At 44.6% G+C, this 24,371-nt stretch overlaps 1 protein-coding gene and 1 long non-coding RNA gene across 2 annotated transcripts in view; one reads left to right on the top strand and one right to left on the bottom strand.

Annotated features, from left to right (window-relative positions):
• Window positions 1–24,371, top strand: part of LOC308482857 — a 46,190-nt gene that overhangs the window by 2,494 nt on the left and 19,325 nt on the right. The window lies entirely within an intron of this gene.
• PGD (phosphogluconate dehydrogenase) lies at window positions 6,822–22,448 on the bottom strand. Its single transcript, XM_081016171.1, has 13 exons — window positions 22,291–22,448; window positions 18,835–18,910; window positions 17,373–17,552; window positions 16,055–16,120; window positions 15,215–15,333; window positions 13,971–14,040; window positions 13,318–13,452; window positions 12,546–12,735; window positions 10,383–10,513; window positions 9,743–9,876; window positions 8,817–8,916; window positions 7,995–8,117; window positions 6,822–7,127 (listed from the first exon to the last, which is right to left on the bottom strand). Exons 1-13 carry the CDS (start codon window positions 22,296–22,298, stop codon window positions 7,008–7,010), a joined length of 1,452 nt encoding a protein of 483 aa, XP_080872297.1. The 5' UTR covers window positions 22,299–22,448; the 3' UTR covers window positions 6,822–7,007.

Here is a 24,371-nt window from a genome sequence, read left to right as displayed (position 1 = left end):
CACATTTCAACATTCTTACATAATAACACATAATACAAAACAAACTAATTAAATATCAGTTGCATCTCTTGACACAATTGTGATCTTTTACGTATGTATCTTTTGAATCCTGGAGCACATGGCTTGAGTTTCAAAAGTGAGAAAATGTCCTTGCAATTCAACTCCTCCCCCCTTTGTCAGCCCCACTCCCCCATTAGTCTATATCCTTTGAAAGAGATAGCTGTGGCTACTTTGAAAACTTTGGTGTCTGTTGTTGCAGGTCTTGTGGTGGCGAAGCTTTTCATTGGATCTGTAGTAACACATCTGTAGAAGTGATATCCTGTAAGGGACAGGGTTTTGGGGGCTTGAAAGACAGTTAGAAAAAGTAAGGAGCAAAAGGCAAAAAGGATGTCTTTCAATTTACGTGGGAAGCTGCAAATAATAAAAATCTTAGCGGATTAAGCATTTCATTCATTCCAATATTATTATCATCACATTTTCATATAATTACTGTTATTATCTGCCCAGTTTGTTTGCTTTCCTTCACTTAGTTTGGCTGTGGAAGAAACGAAGGGACAAAACCTTTGTTAATTTGAACACAATTGGCAAGTTATTAAACATTTTGCTTATGTGGGTCCGAGTTCACGTATCCTGTTTTAAAGGGAAAATTATTTCATGTGAGAAGCCTGTCAGGAAATGCTGTTCCTAAAATGCACACAAACAAAGTCTGTGATTTAAATCTCATTGAGGGGGGAATGCTTTGATATTTACCTGTGAAAAGAATTTGGCATGTTAAGATTTGAAACTTGGCAACCTCTTGACTTTTGATGGTCCAGTACTTAACTTTTTTTTTTCCGTAGCCCCTGGAGCAAGACACATTAATGGTTCCAAGTTTTACATAAGGAAATTTGGATAAGTTTTCTCCCTGCAGTATCTCCCCCCTACAGTTCCCCCCTCCTTCCTCTCTCTCTCTCTCCTTTTTTTTGTTTGTTTGATTGATCTAGCCTCCGTGCATGTGCAGAGTTCATGTCTCAGCAAACCTTTTATACTATTGAAAATGTTGCATCTTTTGGCTAAATTACCATTTGAATAAAGGAAATGAAGGGTAAGGAGTAGATTTAAAAAATAGGGTTAGATTTTAAAGCAAAAAAGAGAAACTCAGCAATTCAAGTATTCACCAAAGCTAGCAATTTCAGCCCAAGCAAAGGGACTGCTTCCTTTATGTACAGGGAAGGGCTAATATCCCTCTGGCTATTCGTGGAACAATGCCACGCGCTTATATATGGGGGAAATGGCCAGAGTTTAAGTCTGATTTTTAAATAGTAGACAAAATGATAAACACTGTAATCATTCAAATGCTTGATATTACCAGTTGTGCTTCAAAACATCACAGCTTTACCTCTCACCCTTTAAAACTAAAGAGCAAAGCTAGGCCGAATTTCAACTCCATCACCACCCCAGAATTTAAGAATTACCCTCCAGTGCCTGTGGACACATGTCCTTCCACACAGCCACAAATTGGGAGAGCTGAAAGGGACCCTGGGGTCATCTAGTCCAACCCTCCGAAATATAGGGTTCACAGCAAGGTTTCACAGCAAGATTTGTACTACCAAAGAGACACACACATATTTATGTACACAGGCACTACTGGGGAAGAGAGCACAATCAATGCTCCTATCATGTACTAAGGAAGAGGAAAATAAAGTACCCAGCTTTATACAGAACCCTTTTAGCAGATCTTGAAGCTAGTTTGAGTGAGAGTTTACTTCCTTAGACTAAAGAATGCAAGTTCCTAGTGAAATGATATTTAAAGGAAGATTGAAGCGAACAGTTTTTTTTTTTCTAAGATAGGGAGAGGATCTTTTATAAAGCAAAGTTAATTCAATTGATATAACCACTCACAAATAATTAAAACAGCCATAGATTTGATTTAAAGGGAATACAAAGGGAACAATTTTTCCTGAACTTGCAGAGGAATAGTAAGACTAATCTATGCCCCCCCCCCTTTTGCAGTTTCCTTTAAAGGAAGCTTACTCGGGAGTAAATTTACCTGGCACAGAAGTAAGAAGGAGAAAAAAAGAAGAAGAAAAAACCTGAAAGAGACAGAATGAAACGGGGGGGGGGGGGGGCATTTTCTAAGAAAAGAGGCCAGGAAGTCTTATAGAGACTGATATCAGGAGCCTTACTATAACTCTTCTGTCCAACTCTTATGTCCAACCAAATCAAAGTTAAAACTGGACTCAGATATCTTCTTAGAAGGAACACCATATTGTCAGTCATATGCTTAATGAAATACAGACACTGCATTTTAGCTTGAGAGCAATTGTGCTCAACTAGGCTTTTGCAGCAGAAACATTAGGTTAACTTCACATTCCAAAATAGACTGTAGACTCACAATCTCAAAAGTTGCGGCAAAGCAAGAGGTGGGGTAAACATTTGCACCCTTCATTCTCATTTTGTATTATTTAGGACTGATAAGGTCCAGCATGGCTTCCTTAGATTTAAAATTTTGAAGCAAGCTTGCAGTTTAAACTATGCACACTTAAGAAAGGTAGTCTGTCAAAGACAGAAGGAACAGACAACACACATAACAGACAACATGTAAACATACATATTCTACATATATGTATTAACAGACAACACACATAACAGGCAACATGTAAACATATATATTCTCATCCTTTAGTTGGTTATTGCAAGGAGTTGGGCCGCTTCCTTTGGCTTCATCAAGTGAAATTAGTAGGAAGGTCCCACATGGTTTTACGAAACTCCTTGCCTCTTGAAACACACCACCAGTTAATCAAACTGGCAGGGCTCACAACGCTTGGTTGACGGGGTACCCCTTTATATATGCATGCTTTGCTGTTGTTGCTTTTTTTGTTTGTTTGTTTGTTTGTTTTATCCTAAGGGGGAACGAGAAGGGTTGATTAGGATTTGGGTAACTTGTAGTGCAGGGATATATAGTAAAGAAAGAGAAGGGGCCTCTAGTTGCTTGGCAACTTCCTTAGTGGGTTTTAGAGAGCTCTAGCTATCCGGTTCCTTGCGTTCCCTTTCCTATTTCCTTATTTCCTATTTCCTTATTTCCTTATTTCCTTATTTCCTTTAACCTGGGGTCTCTTTCCACTCTGCCGGTCCTGCCCAATTCCTCATGGGCTATCCCTCCTGGCAACCTCCTACCTATCGTCACATCTCAGGAAAAGGGGCCCTACTGGACGCCCGCGCCATGCGGTGCCAGATCGGGTGATCCCTGGATAGAATTTTGAATCGAAAATCCCCCTTGCTTTCGGAAGCGGGCTTACGATACACGTGGTACGTAGATCCGACCGGTGCGGCTGGGATTGATACAGAAAGCAAGACCACTTCCTGCCCCCTTGCCGGGCGCTAAAGAAGTTCGGAAAATAACTCCAACCCCTTGCTTTCAACTAGGATGTCCGTTGCGGAGAGTCGGCTGTTTTTCAAGTCGGCTCTCTCCGTCTTACCTTCGGACTCCCAATTGGTGCGGCTGGCTGGGGAGTTTAGAGAAAGGGATAGAGCTCAGAGCCCCCCTTTCGGGCTGAGCGGTGGTCCACGGTCTCTCTCACCACTTGGACCAAGAGACAGGCGAGAAGGAGCGATAGAGAGGAGGGCAGAGAATTCAGTTGCCAGGAGACTTCCACCCCCTTCCCACCAGTGCACTGGATTTTTCCTTTTCCTTATACTCACGCGCCTTCTATGATGATCCCGGGATCGATGAATAAGCCGGCTGGATCCCTCTTTGCTCCCCGGCTGAACTCCTGGGGCTTTCGATTACCGCCCGGAAGATGGCCGGGGGTCCAAAGGATCTTCCCAGGCAAAATGGCCCGGTGCCGGCTGAAGATTTCGGGGCCCCCGGTCAGCAACGCGGGAGAACCGCATCAAGCCCCACGTTGGGCTGCCAACTGTTACGGCTAAAATCTGGGTGCGGGGTTACTCTGCCACCCAGCTCATCGGACTAAGTCCGTGGGTCCCTGCGGAAGAAAGTGAGCTCAGCCGGACGCAGGAGCAAACTACAGAAGATCCAAGTTTATTGCGCAACAGGTTCAAGGCGAGATTGAACAGCGAGAAAGGGGTGACATGAACTTTTGAAATTTCCCTCCATATCCCAGAATACAGTGCAAAATACATCCCAGTTACATCATGAATACATTAAGAAGAGGTTGGGTTACACAGATTACATCATGAATACATTAGGAAGAGGTTGGGTTACACAGATTACATCATGAATACATTAGGAAGAGGTTGGGTTACACTGGATTAACATATGGAGGAGGGAGGGGGGAATATGCAGAGAGCTGGAGATATGCGCAGATAAGCACATCCTGAGAAGACAATGGTCCATGTACGCATAGTCTGTCACCTGGCATTGCCCGGAGGAAGGGCTTGGCAGAGCGATTTGACCAGATTAGGGTCTTGACACCTTACTTGAGAGATTATGGAGGACAGGGGAGGGGTGATGGAGTCCTAGAGAAATTGAGCAAATATATTGTAGTGAAGAAGACATGCCCCCCCCCTTCCGTAACAGCATAAAGGTTAACAAAAGTTTTCAATAGAAAGGAAGAAATTAAAACCACCCTACAAAACACACAGAATCCATTTAAACTGCATCATTATCCATGAACTCTCAAGCCTACAATTTCCATTCTTTCAAAAACTATAATAGCAATAGATGTATCTACTTGAGTCTTTTGCTTAATGGCCTTATACTCTTTTTGAAAGACTTTGCAAGACATTGTGCAAATGGGTCTCTGAAAGTCTCCAAACTACGAGTTTTAAGATCCATATCTGATCCTCACCGAAGCATGATCACATGCAGAATTTGCTAAATTTGTTCAAGCTATTCCTTCAACCTGACTCCCACCAAGCAATTTCAGCTTTCACTACTATCTGAGTAATATATATAACTAATATATTTGTTTGTGAAATATGTATTTCATTAGCATTCTTGCAAGGTCATGTGGCGTTCCAATCAGTGAAACAACATAGATTGGCATGTTTGATCCAGATAGCAACTTCATCCTTGTCTCAAAAGTGAATTGGTTGCAAAGAAAATTTTTAAACTAAACTGAATCCCAGGTATTTCTATGAAATACCTCAGAAAGCCACTAGATGCCACTAATGATCTGTAGTTAAAAAAAAACAAATATCAATTTTTATAATCTATATTCCTACCTCTTCCAAGAGTTTGTCGTTTTCCAATACCTGCAGCAGTCCTTCGCCATTATAATCTGCCATATCACACTGATGAAATAATAAACATTATTGTTTGGAAATCAGATCACCACTTATGTTTGGGAAATCATAGCACAAGGGTAGCTAAGACTCAGGGCTATCACCAGACAGGGCAAGGTATCTTGGTATTTCATTGATCTATAGTTCAGGTATGACTGTACCACCAACCACTACCAATACTGCCCCAACCAGGGGGGAGGGGAAATGATGGTAACAACAACAATAGGGAGGGCAGAGAAGGGGGTTTCACCAGTCCATCGATCCAGAGTGGTTTCTGGTTGCTTCGTTTGGCTGTGGTTGTTGCAGGGCTATCACTCTTTGGGGTGAGGATTTAGCTGCGGCTGCTTTGTAGGCTTGCACAGTATTTTTGGCAGATCTGCTCTGTGAGCAATATTTGGTTGTACTGGTTTGCATTGTTGATTCGTTTTGCGATTTCTTCTTCCCCTTTACTGTCGTCCATTCATTCGCTGTTGTTTCGTCATGGTCATTGTCTGATGGGTCTAGCGATTGTCATTCTGGTGGAACCACCTTCTCCCTTAAGAGGACATCTAGTGAGGTTCTTCATTGCATCCTTGAAGCCTCCAACTACCAAGGTTTTTTTCTGTGGCAGCACCAGTAGCCAACAGCAATGGTGAGGGATGTGGATGAGTCAGTGCTGTGTACCAGGATGGAGACTGGGAAGGGCAGTGGACATGGTGCAAATGCCCCTCTCTCACTGTCCTTTTATGCAGTTGGAGGGAGAGACAGGTGAGCAGTACAACCCCAACACCATCTGCTATTAGGTGGTACTCCAGCTGCAGAGTTTTCCCTCAGTCTATGTACCTGGTGCCCACTCAGCCATTATGCGCACTGGGTGACCATGGACCAGTCACTGCCTCTCAGTCTAACCTACTTCACAGGGTTGTTGTGGGGATTAAATGAAGAGGAGGAACCACATGCACCTCATTGAGCACCTTGGAGGAAAAGGTGGGATATAAATGCAATAAACCAACAAAATACTTTTACAAGCTTTCAGCGTCAGCTAAAATTGGTTTTTTTTATCCCAGGCATATGACCTTAATTTAGTGCGTCTTAACACTTAAATTTTGGAATTTTACTTGGGGTGATTTCATTGTGGCTCTGCTGTGAGGATGGGAAATCCAGGGGTGCTGCACAGCACAAGGGCTTCTGTATTTGTGGACGAAACAGGATCTTGTACATTTATTTAATTACTATCCTTTAAAAAATGGAGAGAGAGAAATTTATTCAAGATGTTATTATAAGGCTTAATTTGATGCAGACATAGATTATGCAACATTCAAAGCAGATCTGTTTGTTAGAGCTGCTAATAATCTTAGACTAAGATGGTTGCTATTGTGTTCAGGTCCTACTTGCAGGTTCCCTACAGGCGTCTGGTTGGCCACTGAGAGAATAGGATGCTCTACTTTTGGTCTGATCCAGCAGGGCAACTGCTTAAGTTCTTGTTTCTTGTTTTGGAGGCTTGAGATTTTGGTCCTATTATTATTATTATTATTATTATTATTATTATTATTATTATTACTACTACTACTACTACTCCTAGAGGGAACTGGGCTGGTGAAATAAAAGTCACAACATTTTCAAAGAAGGATTTAAATGTTTATTTTAGCCCTCCTATAAGACATGATCACAACTTCTTTACAAAAAAAAAATGCCCCAAACGTGACAACTAGAGAAAGTGCTGAAGATACAGAGAATAACCAGCAAGAAGAGGGAATGTTTTAGCTCTACAGTATTTTCCACTTTCAAGTTCAGGCTTCCTTCTAGGCATTGTATGATGAAGAGGAAACAGAGCCTCCATGTCCTGTCCAGTTGGTGTGGATAAATTCGCCTGGTTTTGACAACAGTTCGTAGGTGTGGGCACCAAAATAATCTCGTTGAGCCTTTGAGAAATTGCATATACATGGTTAGTGATATAGGTTGCCAAAGTAACACAGTCAACTTTCAGTTGTTGCTAAATTCAAAGGAGGCACACTGAGGGTTGCAGCCCATGTTAGTAATACTCCGAGTAAACCGACTGAAATTAATTGATGTGACTAACTTAGTCCCATTAATGTCAATGGATCTACTTCGAGTAGAATTTAGTTGGGGACATCTAAGAGGTCAAACCCCTTGCCTCTACAGTAGAGTCTCCATCAGTGTCGGTAAAACTAAAGAGGATCCTTTCGGTTCAGGGATGGAGAACCTGGAGCTCTCTAGATGTTTGCTGGACTACAACTCCCATCATCCCTGGCTGGGGGTGGTAAAAGATGGAGTCCAACAACAGCTGGAGAGCCGCAGGTTCCCCTTGCAGAGGGAAAACAGGTAAAAATACTGCTGGAAGCTGCAGCCTGTATGGTACTTCCAATCTAAAACAGGCAATGAGGAAACTCGACAAAAGGGAAGGAGAGGAAAAGATGAAGGTAGGGATGATCATGGGCAAATGCAGCTACATATGCTTAAAACATGGGTCCTTTGAGGAATCGAAATTAAGGGGGTTACCCCGAAGGCCACAAGAAAATGATGGATTTTAAGGAAGGCCAGGAGAGAGGTGGCACCACAAATTGTGCTGGATACAGAGACATCAGGTGGGCATTACCATTGGCCTCTGTGAGAACAGAATGTCAGACTAGATGGGCCCTTTGGCCTGATCCAGCAGCCAGGCTCTCCTTATGTTAACTAGGGAAATGAGCAAAAGATCTGAACGAAGCAAAAAAGGTTGGAGAAGTTTCAGTTCCACACATGCCAAAGCTGTTTTCAGACTGGCTTACCTGAATTAGGTTGGCTGGCAGAGTGTCATGCCTGTACCCATCATAGAAAGAAAGTGCAGTGGTGAAGCACGGCATTGGGATGCCAATTTGGACACCAGTGCTGATGGCACGTCGCCACGATTCCTAAGGGAGGAATGATGCAAAAGTAGTAGTAGTAGTAGTTACCTTCTTAAAAGTTGTATTCGGCCAATGACCCTTCCTCCGCTGGAAACAGGGTTGTCTCCACCGCTGTCCTTGGGCAAGTGGGACAAAGTTTCCCCTTGCACAATGGGACTTTGCCACCCTCTCCTTCCCAGCCCCCCACCTCTGCACACCCTCAAAATCTGCTCCCAAGGGATGGACAACAGACAGCCATTCTGAGGCTGTGGTGTATGTGAAGCTGTTCATAGCAATGCAAAATTCAGTACTTTATCTCTTAACATACATACATACATACATACATACATACATACATACTGCACTTAAAAATGGTCAGGTACTTTCTAAAGCCGCATTCTCCTGGAGCATTTAAAGCACTGCCATACCACTTCAGACAATTCTGGAAGCTGTAAGGTACTGAGAGTTGTTAGGAGAGACCCCACTTCACCTCACAGAGCTGGGTTCTCCGAGTTGCTCCACAATCAGCCCCTCTTCAGGGAACTCTGGGAATTAACTCTCAGCACCCTTAAACTACAGCTCCCATAATTTATTTATTTGGGGGGGGCATGATTGTTTAAAGTGGTATAGTGCTTTTCTTAAAAATATAAGCAGTATACAAATTAAATTAATAATAATAATTTAAATATATGGTGTGTGTATGTGGCCTCTTCTTCCTGAAGTTACCTGGCAATTCTCTACCGCCGTCTTGAAAAAGTTGTCCAGCAGTAGGTTCTGGAGATCAGGGCTTCGATCAAAAGCTTCTTTGATTTTCCCAAGGAACACACTATGCAGAAGACATGCAAAAGCAGTTAGTAGGATTTCTTGAAATCAGTGAGGTAAATAGCCAGGAACCCAAAAACATATGTGGACCAACATATTGTAACCAAGGGCAGGGATAACCAATGATGCTGTTGGACTCCAATTTTCATAAGCCCCAGCTAGCATGGCTAATAGTCAATTCCCAGAAGAATTAGCAATCTCTCTTCACAGGCAAGTCTGGGAATTGTAGCTCTGAGAGGGGAGTAAGGGGTCTCCCAGCACCCTTAACAGACTACAGCTCCCATAATTCTTTGGGGGAAGCAGTTTAAAGTGATATCATCGTGCTTTAACTGTATGTTGCAGATGGGGTCTGTGTCTACAAATATGTCACCCAGGGAAGAGTGCTAAAAAAGTGTTGTTATTTTTTTAAAGAAAAGGTCATCTGATCCTAAAATCAGCTGGGACCACACCATGCCCATTTTAGAGATTGAGCAACTGATCCACAAAATGAGAAGTTGCAGGCAGAAGCCCTTTCATTTCCTCTGCTGTGTCTCAATGGGAGAAACTTCCTCAAACTCAGAGCATAAGAAGTGGGAACAAATAATTACAAAAGGAGAGACAGAGGAAAGTAGAGGCAGAAGCACTCTTAACAAGCTATCGTTCCCAGAATTCTTTGGAGAATCCATGACTGTTTGAAGCGGTACAATTCTGCTGTAAATGTAGAGTGTAGGTGCAGCCTCAGTTAGAATCTCAACTTTTCTATTCAGTTGGTCTGAGCTCCAAACGAAGAGGATCATCTCCGTGTCAATCGACAGCCCCTGCTCCTATCATATCCTATCCGTCTTGCTTACCTTCGGATGATGCATCCTCCCCGCCACATCAGGGCGATGGCACCATAATTCAGCGTCCAGCCAAACTCTTTTGCCGCTTGCCTCAGCAACATGAAGCCTTGTGTGTAGGAAATAATCTTTGAAGCATACAGGGCCTGCAAGGGAGCCAAGGGACAGTGTCAAGATTTAGAAAGAAGCTTTCAAGCTAGGGGCTGGCTCCAGAGGGTGGCAAAGTCACCCATTTGCTGAGCCACCAGAGACTGAGAAAGGACCCCATCAATCTAAAGAGTGTTGCCCATCGTCATGGATCACATTAGGTCAGAGTTAGTGTGAGGGAATGATTGGTTTGCACACCCCACCACCCATTCCAGATTAAAGGAACCCACTGAGTATGTCTTGAGTGAGGAAGCCTAGAATGCTGGAACCGCTGATACAATCTCTACAACAATCTGGACCTCAGACAATGGAGGTTCTTGCTGGAGACTTTAATGCAGAATGATGCATCTTCCCCACACATAGTATAGTGAATCTCCAGAATTTTGTTGGACTACGACTCCCACCACACCAACCGCTGGCCATGTTGGGTGGGGGCTGATGGGAGTTGAAGTTTGACAACACCCGGAGGGCCACAGGGCTAGCCCTCCTTGGCCTAACAACTCACTTTGCGGATGTCCTCCAGAAACGCCGCCTTATTCCCGCTAAACTTAGCTGCGTTGGGTCCACTCAACAGCTTGCTAGCTTTCACTCTTTCGTCCTTGAGCGAAGACAGGCACCGAGCAAAGACAGCCTCCCCTTTGGAGAAAGAAAAATCAAACACCATGGATGGCTAAACTGAAGCAATGGCAAACAGGACCACAGTACTGTGTGTACACAGGAGACTGCTTTCTGAAACAACTCAAATTATCTTCACTAAAAAACTACTGAGTATCATGTAACTGGAGGCAGGACATAAAACTCATCCATTTGGGGCTTCCCCCAAAGAATCCTGGGAACTGTAGTCTGTTAAGGATGCTGAGAGGTTTTAGGGGAACCGCTTTTCCTCACAGTTTCCTGGAAAGAGGGACTGATTTTTAAACCACTGGGAATTATTGCTCTGTGAGGAGAATAAGGGTCTCCTAACAACTTTCAGCACCCAAAACAAACTACAGTTCCCAGGATTCTTTGGTTGGGGAAAGGGAAAGAAGCCACAACTGATTAAACCAGTACCATGGTGCTTTAAATGCATGGAGTCAAGGTGGCCTAAATGGCAGTTACTTCAGATTAAGCACGCATAGCATTGTGCTGTAAGCAACCCCACCCCACAAAACAAACTACAATTCTAGATATCAACAGTAAACTCTGAGTGCCAATCCTTATGCATACAAAAGAGAACACAAACAAACACACAAATGGGGACTGTATCATCTGGCTTGGAGAAACCCCAAGTTTTGCAGTGGTACAAGAAATGTTTTTTTTAAAAAAACAACAACCCTGAGAACAGAGTATATTCAACAGAAACATAACACTCATTGAGTGCTACAGGGGATTATTATTACTATTATAAAAATATTTTATCAGTCACTTTACTCACAAAAACTGACGCAAAGTGACTTTGGGACCTAACTGAGTAGTGCAGATAAAGACATGAGTGCTTGTGGTAACCGGGAATGGAAGCAATTGCCCCACTTGTAAGGACTGACTGCCTGAAAGGCGTGGGCAGAGAGAGTGCAAACACACAAGGTGAAAAGGTTCTTCAGATTTCCTGTGAGTGACTCATACTCTCACTGCCGCAGGTACACTGTGGTGCCTCCACACTCTTGCAGTTGCAAAGGTAGCCCCTCCTCTCCCCCTACTTTCTTAGCCAACCAACATCCTTTTGCATTGTGAAGGGATGAGTCAGCTGCTTTAGAGCAGGAAATTGCAAGTCATGCTGATGTAGGAAGGAAACAGAAGGGGAGGGAGAAAGACAAGCAAACCCAATCCATTAGCAATTCACCTGGCAACCCTAGGAGCCAAGCCTTGAACCCTATGTGGAGGAGGTTTGATATTTAAAAGAGGGGAGAAATGCAGAACACAGTAGGAAGGGTGTGCTAAAGAATGGCAGAGTTGATAACTCAGTGGTAGAGAAGGTAGAGAAGATGCATTGCACACACAAGGGTTCCTGGTTCAGTCCTCAGGATCTCCACTTTAAAAGGAGCTTATTTTGGAAAACTGTGAAGGATCCTTGCCCAAAAATGTAGAGAACCATCGCCAGTCAGAGCAGGAACATAGGAAGATGCCTTATACTGAATCAGACCCTTGCTCCAGCTAGCTCAGTACTGTCAAGACAGATGGGCAATGGCTCTTCAGGGTTTCAGACAGGAGATATTCCCAGCCCTACCTGGAGATGCTCTACCACTGAACTATGGCCCTTTGCCAGCCGTGAAAACAGCACAGAAGTGTGGATGATATTTTGAGTTTGGAGGATCCTGAGCTCACACAGCAAACTTACTGGTCGTCAGGCATAAAACCAGTGCGGTGTAGTGGCTAGTGTCAGGTCTTGGAGACCAGAGTTCAAATCCCCACTCAGTTCACTGGGTGACCTTGGACCAGTCACCATCTCTCAGGCTAACCTACCTCACAGGGTTGTTGTTGAGGGTAAAACGGAGAAGAGGAGAGAAACATGAATGCCACCTTGAATTCCGTTGACGAAAGGTAGCACAGAAATCTAAATAACAACAACAAACTCTTGGGTGCCTCAACTCAGGTCTTTCAAGTAAACAAGGACTGCACCACATATCTCTGGGGCCCCTGCCCCTCCCATCATTGCCACATTTTAGTGCAAATCTATGTCAAAGTTATTTACCAATTAGAGTGACGGGGACCCCGTACTCTAAAGCTGAGATAGCCGTCCACTTCCCTGTTCCCTTTTGCCCAGCACTGTCCCGGATCTTTGGGAGCAAATGCTTCCCATCAGCATCACGATACTTCAATATGTTTGCTGTGATTTCAATCAAGAAGGAGTCCAGTTCAGTCTTATTCCACTGCTCAAACACCTAGGGGCAAGGGAGACAAGGAGCAGAGAGATCAACAACCACCTCCCTGAGACTGCAATACTTTTTTTTAGGATATAGAGTGCTCTGTGCTCTATAAACCTAATGCATTTGCTCCTAAGAAAATAGGAAGATGCCTTTGTGGCTCTGTTGTACACCTCCACTGTTAGGGACTTCCCCTGCATGCAAAAACAGGTTCTGGTGGATTAAGCGGATGATTGTGGGTCCTGCGGTCAAGAAGGCAGTTTCTGCTGTAGAGGTAAACCTTTGGCTCTTCATATGTTGATGGGCTACAACTCCCATCAGTCGCAAGTCAGTCTAAGTCAGAGATGGGGAATTCCAGATATTGGTGGACTCCCATCAGCCTCAAGCAGCATGGCCAATGGTCAAGGATGCAGTCTGACAACATATGGAAGGCCCACAAGTATCCCATCCCACAGCTAAAGGCTCCTGGGAACTCCATCTAGAAAAGAAGGCTCCCTGCTGTGTCTCTGTGTAAGTGCCTGTTCTGGCTTTTATTTAGACTTATTAAAACAGGGTCTTCACCCATCAGATTCAAGAAATTGGTTTGTCTTGTGGGCTCACCGTGGCCATCTCGTCATGGTCCATGCCTAGCACATCCTTCATGAGGTGGTAGGCTTCGCAGATCAGCTGCATGTCTCCATACTCAATCCCATTGTGCACCATCTTTACAAAGTGCCCAGACCCCTCGTCTCCCACCTGCCAGAGTCATAAGAGAGAAGAATAAAATGAATTATTATTATTAAGATTTATAAACTGCTCTTCATGACAATATCTCAGAGCGGTTCACAAGGTAAAAAGACAAGTAAATAGTTAAAACAAAACCAACAAAACAATAACCTCCTTCCCACAAACACATATAAAAGACTTTAGAATATTAATCAGCCTTATAAAACCAAAAAAATACAAATACAAAATACATGTAACACAGAATAATTTATAACAACCCCACCTCCAAAATAAATAAGTTAAAATCCCATTCCCATTAAAAGCATAATTTTAGCACCAGGAGGCTGGGCCACACCCGCATTCTACCCCCAAAGTACAGCCCGTCAACATTGGAAAGGGTCTGCCTTCTCCCCTTCCTCTTGATGGGGAAGGTGAGGGGCTGGAGAAGCTAGTAACCTTCCAAAAACAATTCACAAAGAGGGGCATCAGCTTGAAGAGTATCTCTAGGAGCATGCAGAGTGCATCACAAACATGTCAGCTCATCTTACCCAGTCGCAACAGGGTTCCCCAGTTCCTACTTTGGCAGCGATGCTCTGAAATATTGGTTTGATGTGAGGCCTGCAAAGAACCAAAAGGATGTTTGAAAAACAAAGCAAAGGCAACAGAAAGGACATCATCATGATTGGTTCACTGTCCTGACCATAACAGAGGCTAGGAGGGCAGAGACGTGAGGTAGGGCATTCTCAGTAGTGGCTCCCTACCTCTGAATCCCCCTTCCAAGTGATATTTGGTCTGCCCCTACTACAGAAGCATTTAAGAAACAAGTTCACTTGGCCAGGTGTTTGGATAAGGAAATAATTATTTTGGGGGTGCAGTCCCTACAGATACCATTGCTGCTGTTTACTGTATCTCATCTGAGTCTGTGTTTTTAAAAATTATGTTTTATTGGCATCTACTATTTTATTGACTGCCCCAGGCAGGAGAAAGGATAAGACTGAAAAATGGTAAATGAGTAAACAAAAATAAAAATGAAACATACATTTACTGCTTTGGTCCCTTCACAACTCAATCTGAGGAGGACCCAGCTGAGAGAACATGCATTTTTCAGCAGTGACTCCATGTCTATGGAATGCTCTTCCCAAGGAAACACACCTGGCACCATCATTGTCAAACTTTAGGCCAAGACATTAATGTTTGCCCAGCCTTTCAGTTGTTATGTTTGGATCATACCTTGCTGCGGTTTTTATTTTTATTGAGTGGGAAAGGATTTGTCCTTTTTTTCAGTTGAAGATGGAAAGCTGCCTTATACTGAGTCAGTCAGACAACTGGTCCATCTAGTTCATTATCATCTACACTGTCTGGCAGCTGCTCTCCAGGGCTTTCAGGCAGGGAGTTTCTCCCAGACCTACCTGGAGATGCTGATGGGGACTGAACCTGGCACCTTCTGCATGCCAAGCAGGTGCTCTAGCACTGCTTCCGAAGTGATTTACAATGCAATAAAAACCATACACAGAACAATTAATTGCATATGTAAAAGCAGCTAAAACATTTGCTATATTTTAAAAAATGGGAAAGCAATATATGTGAATTTATATATGGAGTGGAGCAGGATTTGTCCTATGATGTTATTGCAGGATGAGCACTTTGGGTCAATTAATGCTCTTTTTTCTGTTTTCTTTTTGCTGTATTCTGGATTTTGTATCATGTACACTTTCATAATTGTAAATAGCCTTGAGAAACCTATGCATTAAGCAACAAATAAATGCATTAAATCATTCTTGTCATCACTTACCATGCCTCTTTGGCTCCTCCTGGCATGAGTGAAGGGCCGTACCTGGCGCCCTCTTCGCCGCCGCTAACCCCGCTCCCAACAAACAAGATGCCCTTCTCCTTGAGCTCCTTGCAACGCCTCTGGATAGGAAAAGAAGGGAGACTCGTTGCTCGGAAAATAGGATTATGGGGGCAAAAGCACTGCATTCTCTACTTAGGGCAACGTATATCTCACAAAAGAGAAAGAAAATAAATCTGACTCCTGTACCAGTTAAGAGCTACATAACCATTTGAAACTTAAAATTCTGCACAGAGTAAAATTTCCTTTGCATCTGGTTTAACAGACATTGGTGGGCTTTAGAGCATGGAGGTAAATAATCCCTGGATGGTTAAGACCAGTCAAAGGCAACTATGGACTCATCTTACTTTCAGGCCGAGAGAGCCAGCATTTGTCTACAGACAGCTTTTCAGGTCATGTAGCCAGTGTGACTAAACAGCTTTTGGAACACAACGGAACACCTTGCTCAAAACTTCCAATCCTTGTACAAAACTCATTGATGAGCCTTTGGGCAAAATTGAGAGGCGGGATATAAAAAGCTGCAGTTTTATAAAATACTAGGGGCTGCACCCCTACTTACTTTGCTCACCAATCCCGCCCTTCTCAAAGCCACCTGCTGGTTGCACAAAAAACTGCAGCGTGACAACATCCTTAGGAAAATATGTATTAGGAGAGAAATGTCTTGCAAACAAATCCTAACCAACCAACCCCACAGGTCTGTTAGTGAAGATAAAGTTAGCTCCCACATATCCTCTTGAGCTCCTTGGAGTATACAAGTATGATACAAATGGGCACCATACATACTGTGCTATCTCTATACTCAGAATTCCCTCCATCAATAATGATGTCTCCGGCACTCAGCAGTGGCACCTGTAAAGGAAAGAGACAGTGTCACATCAGAAGAGGTCAGCAGAGTAATGGCCTGTCCGATCCAGCTAATCAAATGCCTTTGGGAAGCCCATGAAAAGGGCACACTGGCAGCAGCCCTTCCCCACTATTCTTCCCCAATGACTGGTACCAAGAGAGGTTTTTTTCTGAATCTAGTGGCAGGTGTCCATCTGCAGAGAGTTGCTGGATCAGACCAAAAAGCCTATCTAATCCAGTGGAACATCTCCTGGGAGGGCTATGAGACATCCTCAAATGAGACCCTGGAGTTAGTGCAGAAAATAGTGAGCTAGATGGACTAGTGGTCTGACTCAGTATAAGGCAGCTTCATAGGGCCAAAGCTCAGTGGTAGAGCATCTGCTTTGTATGTAGGTCTCTGGTTCAATCCCCAATGGCATCTTCACATAGGACTGGGGAAGACCCCTGCCTGAAATCTTAGAAAGCTGCTGCCAGTGAGAGGTCGACAGTATTGAGCTAGATGAACCAATGGTTTGATTAGGTATGAGGCAGCTTCTTATGTTTCCTTCTTCAACTAAAATATTACTGAATTTTAGAGCAGGAAGTGTCTGTGTCTTGGAAACAGTGTTAGAAACTCAGAAATATAAGCTAGGCATCAAATGGCTCCTTAAGCCAAGGTTATAGTTGCCAAAATGGAATGTCTAGCTGCTTTTGGGGGCAAGATGGCTCTAAAGTCTTATTTTTCAAATGATGGACTGACTGTGATTGATTCTCAGTTAAACATCTGGCTAGTTCAGGTAACAACTTTGAGCTAGGTTAAGAGTTTTGAGGACAAAGAAGAAGAGTCACTTAATCCACGTATACACTATTCCGACTTCGTTTTCTTAATGGTGACTGCTCCTGTTCAGGCTGCACAGAAAAAGCATTTATCATCCAGAAATTCATTCTGATTGTGCAGATAAAATATAACTGATAACTTACCATGAGAAACATAGTAAGCTGGCTTAATATTATCTATATTGACTGGCAGTGGCTTTCCAGGATTTTCCACAGGGAGCCTCTCCCAGCCCCATCTGGAGATGCCAGGGATTGAACCTGAGACCTTCCACATGCAAAGCAGGAGCTCTGCCACTGAGCCCCAGCCCTTCCCCACAGGGAGGAAAGGTTCAGCCAGCCCTAGCGTTGGCCAATCCATAGAATTCTGGAAGGTGGCATAAAGGGGCATCATTTATAAAAGAAGAAGCAGTTGGTCAAGGATGGGAGGAAGAGATCTGCTCACCAGCTTGTTGATGAAGTCATCCACAGCACTCCCAGCCTTGACAAGCAGGATGATCTTCCGGGGTTTCTTCAGCTTGGAGACCATTTCTTCCAAAGAGTGGGCCCCAATGACTTTAGTGCCCTTGGCTTCATTTGCCAGGAAGTCATCCACTTTGGATACCGTTCGATTAAATGCACAGACCTAGGAGAGGGTAAGAGAGAGGGATTGCACTGGGAGACAGTAGAGCTGATGCCTTTTCTGAAATGCATCCCCCCCCTATACCTGGTTTTCTAATGGGTTTGTGCCAGGGACTAGGAAGTTATTTTCAGACTCTAAGAAGCAAAAGGACAAGACATCTGCATGTTCATTTTCATTATTTCCCCCCATTTAACCAGAAAAATGAAAGGCTTGGTTGGAATGGATTTAACCTGGTGTGCAGGTCATTAAAAAAACCCAACCTTTCAATGTATACAGGTTTAGCCAGCTTCTCACACACACACCAGCACTTCCTGCTGAGCAATTATCTGCAGAGATTGCTCAAAACAGTAAGCCAATCTTTGTTCTGTCATTTAAGGTACTCAAACAAATAAGAAAACAGGGAAAGACAAGGCCTCCCACTAAATCAGGGACCTCCGGATGTTGCTGGACTCCCATCAGTCCTAGTCTAGCATGACCAATTCTTGGGGGTGATGGCAGCTGCATTCCAGCAGCACCTGGTTTGCCAAAAGTTCCTTGCCTCTACCCTAAATCCCCTTCCTTGCCTTCTTGTTTCAAACTTTTCTTATCTCCACATTCATACATTTCTTATCACCAGCAGATTTACTATATAGCCAACGGGTATAATTAATTAATTATATTTATATTCTGCCCTTCCTCCCAAAGGAGCCCAGGGTAGCAAACCCACAAACTATAAAGCAATAAAAACATCTACACTGCAGATGCAGACTAGGAAAGATTTCTACTTAATTAGAAGAGGAAGGTCTTTAGCAGGTGCTGAAAACACCACAGAGACAGTGCCTGTCTGATATTCAATGGGAGGAAATTCCAAAAGGCAGGGGCCACCACACTAAAGGCCCAGCCCCAACACTGTGCAGAATGGGTCTCTCTCTTGATAAGATGATCTGTTGGGTATATAAAGGGCAAGAAGATTTATCAGGTATCCTGGTCCCAGGCTGCATAGGGATTTATACACCAAAATCTAGAACTTAGCCCAGTAAGTAGCTAATATGCCATGGATGACTGATTTGGGAGATTTTTATCCTGCCTTTCTGTTCCAATAAGCTGGGAAATCCAACCATCACAGATGAACACAGCTGTAATATAGAAACATCTCGAGGACCAAAGGACCCCCACCCCTGTCTTCAAGCTTCTGCCCTAAGATCTCCCTTCTGCATTCTATACAGTACCTAGCAGAGAGAGCAAGAGAGTCTGTGATAAATAATTGCATAGCATTTAAAACTTCACACCGGGCATTTCCACTCACCACGAAGCCGTGGTCGTTCATGTTGAGGATGAGGTTCTGGCCCATGACGGCCAGTCCAATCAAGGCGATGTCTGCTCTGAAAAAGGGGAAGAACAGACACGGATGCTTACACTTCCCAGAATTGAATTTAACAATCCATCCCTCTTTGCAGGATTCTTTGGGGGAAGCCATGGCTGTTTAAAGTGGTATGATGCTGCTTTAAATGTACAGCGCAGGTGGGGCCTGTGACACCCAGGCAAGGGTGCCAAGGAACAGAGACGGTTGCAGTTTAAAAACCCAGGCTGTGTTTCTGATCCATGCCTTGCACCAGCCAGGACTGTGTTGTGTCAATTCTAGAGATTGAGCAACTAGATCTAGAAAATGAGAAGTTACACGCTTCTAGAAGCCCTTTCATTTCCTAGCTGTGCCTCAACAATATGGGAGAGACTTCCTCAAACCCAGAGGGATTATATGAGAAAGGAAGAAGAAATCATTATGGAAGAAAAGCAGAGACAAATGGAGGTAGAAGCATAGGAACTTAGAAGGCTGCTTTAGCAGAGTCAGATCCTTGTTCCATCTAACACAGGACTGTCTACAGTACACTGACAGACAGCAGCTCTCCAGGGTCTCAGATTGCAGCCTTTGTCAACCCAACCTGGAGATGCAAAGGGTTGAACCATGGACTTTCTGCATGTAAAGCAGATGATCTACCACTGAGCTATCACCCTTCCCCAGAGTGGATTTGTAGTCCCAGGAACCAGCAACAGCTACAATAATAAAACGTCAGGGATTAAATCCTGAGCTTGGCCCAACTTGCACAACACACCTGTGGAGTCTTTCACATGGAATTAAGCCAGCCAAGTGTTACCAAAACTGGGCACCCCTCTGGCAACTCTCTCCACACCCACACCACCCCCTCTGCCTTGGGCAATGTCTCTTTGTTTCTCTTTACATCTTCTTAAGCCTTGTCCAAACAATTAGCAAAGGAGGCAGTCCTCTGTGTTTGGGCTGTACCACTTCGGATGGGGGGGGGGAGCCCTCATGCCTGAAAGCTACAGTATGTGCAAGCGCTCACTTTGAATCCCTGTAAGTTCAAAACTAGAAAGTCCAGAAGGAAAAGTCAGGCCTAGAAACAACTCATACAGGACTAAGCATTGATGACAATGACCAGAGGCTGCATTCAACATTAGTCCTCCTCAGAGTAGACACCACTGGAATTAATGATTTCAATGGGTCTACTGGGAGAAGACTTAGCTGGAGACAATGCCAGGAGCTGTGAAGTATGGATGGTCAGGTGGAAAAAAATTTAAACATGTGATTCTGCCCAAGTCACACCACTCACTGGCCTTCTGCACCCTCCTTCCCAGTGATGTTCTTGAACTGGGATATTATCTGATTGCCAGAACAGAGAATGGTGAGGTAGGTGAGTGGGTGGGTGGCCCCATGCATCACGGGTTTGTGGGCCTCAGAAGGAAATGTGGCTCTTGGGCCAATGAAGGTTCTTCACCCCTGCATTAACTCATTGCAATCCTTGCAATAATCCTGCACAACCTGTTCTTATACAAATCTATGGAGAAGCCACACATTGTGGAATACTGTGCACAGCACCGCTCTGGTCACCTCACCTCAGAAAGGACTTTGTAAAAGGTTCAGACAAGGGCAAGCAAAATGATCAAGGGGATGGAGCAACTCCCCTATGAGGAAAGGTTACAACATTTGGGGCTTTTCAGTTTAGAGAAGAGTAAGAAGGAACACAAAAGAGGCGTATAAAATTGTGCAAGGTGTGGAGAAAGCGGACAGAGGAAATTTTTCTCTCTCCCTCTCATAGCACTAGAACTAGAGACTGAATGTTGGAAGATTCAGCACAGACAAAAGAATGGACTTTTTTACACAGCACGTGGTTAAACTTTGGAACTTGCTCCCACAGGAGGCAGGGATGGCCAACAACCTAGATGGCTTTAGAAGAGAATTTCAGAATCACACAAAGGAGAAGGATATCACAAATTCTGTGTCCACTGCTGGGAGTCAGTATGCCTCTGATTACCAGTTGTTGAGGCTCACAAGTGAGAAGAGTTGCTGTTGTACTCAGGTCCTGCTTGCAGGCTTCCTATTGAGGCATCTTATTGGTCATTGGGAGAACAGGATGTTGGATTAAATGGGCCTTTGGCCTGATCCAGCAGTCAGACTTTTCTTATTATGTATTGTTAAAGCATGTGCGACATGCCTCCCCATGCTCTGATCATTTATTTATTTAATTGATTGATTTCATCCCACCAGTTGATCATAGCAAAAGGAAGTTGACTTATGAGGAGTTGGGCAAGTGGTTCATTGAACTGCAGACACTGACTGGCAGTGGCTCTCCAGGGTATCAGGCAGAGAATCCCTCCCATCTCTAAGGGGAGATGCAAGAGACTGAGCATGGGACCTTCTGCATGGAAAGTGAGTGCTCTGCCACTGAGCCACAGTCCTTTCCAATTTACACAAAAGATTAACCACAATCAATTTCTATACAGCTGAGATTAGCCCAGAAGCAAGCACATCCAACTTGAACCCGCCCTGATTTCTAAAGAACGGCTCAAGAGGCTGAAGGTTTTCATTTCTAATGCTCAACCTTAAAAAAAAAAAGATAGATCAAGAAAACTGCCTCCTCAACCAATCACCATGGAGCCACAATTAGCAACGATTGAGATTTTTCCCCCTTTTCTTAAAAAAGAACTTTTCCAGATCAGAAGATGATCCCACCCCAGACATAAAGCCCCAGGACCTATTTGTCATGCGAAGGCTCGGTCCTGCAAAACGTGAATCAGTCTGCTGCAGAAAAAATTGGGGTTCACTTTTGCAGCGCAACTCCCCAAGGTACTCTGAGTCACCTAAGTCAATGATCAGTCAGATAAGAATGGATGGAGACAGGAACCAGTGGAGGGAAAGCAAGGAATACCTTTATTTTCCTGCTGCAACAGAGCCCCCCTCCCGCCCCGCAAGGAGGTGAGGACCCGGAGCTAACAAGCCATGGAAATGCACCTGAGCACCTACAGAGTGCTTACCCTCCTCCCCCCTTGGATGAACCCCACTGAGCAAACTTCCCTCCGAGGAAAGCCTGGCAGCACTCCCTTCTCTTGCACGGGAGTAAGCTTCCTGGAACCGAATGAAGAAGCTTCCTGACTGCGACCTTGCTTACTCGGGAGTCAGCCCACCGACCCATCCGCCTCCGCTGAGCTCAGCAAGATGCATTTCCGCATCACGGTGTGTTCCGGATTAGGTCTGCTTTACACACGCTAACTTGGAAGGGAGCTTCGCCGAAGTCAGTGGGGTCCATTGCCATTAATTACGGTCTACTCCAGAGTAGCCCGATGAGATTTACTCGCCTAGGAGCAAACCTTCCCCGCTTTGAACTCATCGGTCATTTACTCTTGCGCGTAACTTAGCATTGCCAAACGAGCCCCGCTAACCCTCTCCAAAATGCCCCCCCATACTTACTGGGCCATGGCGGCGACTCGGGCGGCTTAACTGTAGCTGAGACGAGAAAGGCAGGCGACTGGCGCTCCCAAAGACGCTTCCACTTGGAGCGGACCCGCTTAGGCCAGCCCACCGCAGGGAGGGGCTAGCCCTAGCCCGGCCTAAAGGTCTGCTGATCGGCTCAGGCGGACGGCGAGCATCGCCCTTTAAAGGCGCAGGCTTCTGCCTTTCCATCCCTCTGTTGCGGTCGGATGGGAAATTTTTGTTTTCATTCTCTTTTTTTTTTGGCAATGGTTCAAAGTCATGCATTCGAGGGATGGGGTAGTTCGCCGGCTCCCTTTCCCACTCTCTCGGGCTGTAAGGGTTTATGCACTCAGCGGGCAAGGCTTCCCATCACTACCATGAATGGCACCATATTTAAATAGACTTGGGCGTATCTGCTATCTTGCCTCTTGCTTGCCAGATGTGTGCAAAGGTAAGCCACATTCTTACTCCACCTGCTTTTGTCTCTGACCCCATCAGCACTATGCATTCAAAGCTCTGTCATGCCACTTTAAACAGTCATGGATTTCCCCAAAGGATCCTGGGAACTGTGGTTTGTTAAGGGTGCTGGGAGTTGTGAGGAGACCCTTGTTCCCTTCCCAGAATGACAATTCCCAGTGTATCCTAGGAGGAAGAACTGATTGTTAAACCTCTCTGGGGGCTGGCTCTGGGAGGGGAACAGCAGTCCCCAAACAACAAGCCAGATACCAGGATTCTTTGGGGGAAGCCTTGACTGTTGAAAGTGGTATGGTAGTGCTTTGAAAGTCAGTGCAAATCGGGCCTTTGTGATCTTGCCCAGTGCCCACCAATGTAAAGCCTCCAGAAAGTTCGCTGAAAGGGAATATGGGCTTCAAGCTGAAAAAAGTTCCCCACCTGTCAAAAATATTTGGATGGATTTGCAGTCAAACAAATACAAAGCAGGTGCCCCACCACAGAGTTATGACTATTACTACAGAAGCAAGTTTCATGCCGTGGAAACAGTACTTTATGGGAGGGGAGAGGGAGAGAAGGGTCTTCATGAATCCCCAACACACCCCACACCCCACTTTTAGCCCTGCAGAATCTTCTAAAAGCAGTAGCAGGAGGTTGAAGAGCTCTGGGCTTCCTGGACCAATCAAAGGCAGCTTCTTACATTGAACAGCAGATGTTCTGCTGCTGAACCACCAAACACACAAAATACAGCAGCACATGCATGTCATTGCAGGCACATGATTTTATACACACATATGCTCAGAGTGCCAGAGGCATGTTCACAATGGCACTTTCTGACTTGTGTGGCCTGGTCCCTCTGGCTTTCTCTTCCTTGTTTCTGGAGGTTATGTAACTTAAATCCCTTTGACAAGATCAGACAGTTCCCTGTTTAAAGTTTCCTTGCTGGGTGTTTTCAGAAATTTGACCTAGGGTACTTGCAGGCTACCAGCATGAGTTCTTGAAGCTACCAGCATGAGTTTGACCAAACTGCGGGAGGCAGTGGAAGACAGAAGTGCCTGGCGTGCTCTGGTCCATGGGGTCACGAAGAGTCGGACACGACTAAATGACTAAACAACACCACCACTTGCAGGCAGCCTGTTTATTGAGCATTCATTCTGATCTGTTTGCAGTGAAATTATACGACACTGGCTATTTCATGAGCATTCATTCCAAGTTGTTTGCAAGGGGCTTAGATGACCATTGCATCAAAGCAAGTGTTATGCCACGCTCCCTAGCACGTTTCTCCATCACTTTCCTTACCACAGAAAGTCCAGTACAGTGGTACGAGTTAAGAACTTAATTCGTTCTGGAGGTCCGTTCTTAACCTTAAACTGTTCTTAACCTGAAGCACCACTTTAGCTTAAGGGGGCCTCCCACTGCCACGCGATTTCTGTTCTCATCCTGAAGCAAAGTTCTTAACCTGAGGTACTATTTCTGGGTTAGCGGGGTCTGTAACCTGAAGCACCTGTAACCCAAGGTACCACTGTATTTGGGGGAAATGAGCTTGTTGCGCAATACCTCCCCATCAGCTGTAATTGGGTCACCTGGATTTGCCGGTATGTGGTGTAGTGGTTTGTTGGCTTAGGGCC

Source organism: Podarcis pityusensis (genome assembly GCF_964106645.2).
Source record: "Podarcis pityusensis genome assembly, chromosome: 8".
Lineage (NCBI taxonomy): Eukaryota > Metazoa > Chordata > Lepidosauria > Squamata > Lacertidae > Podarcis > Podarcis pityusensis.
This window is presented reverse-complemented; position numbering and strand designations above follow the sequence as displayed.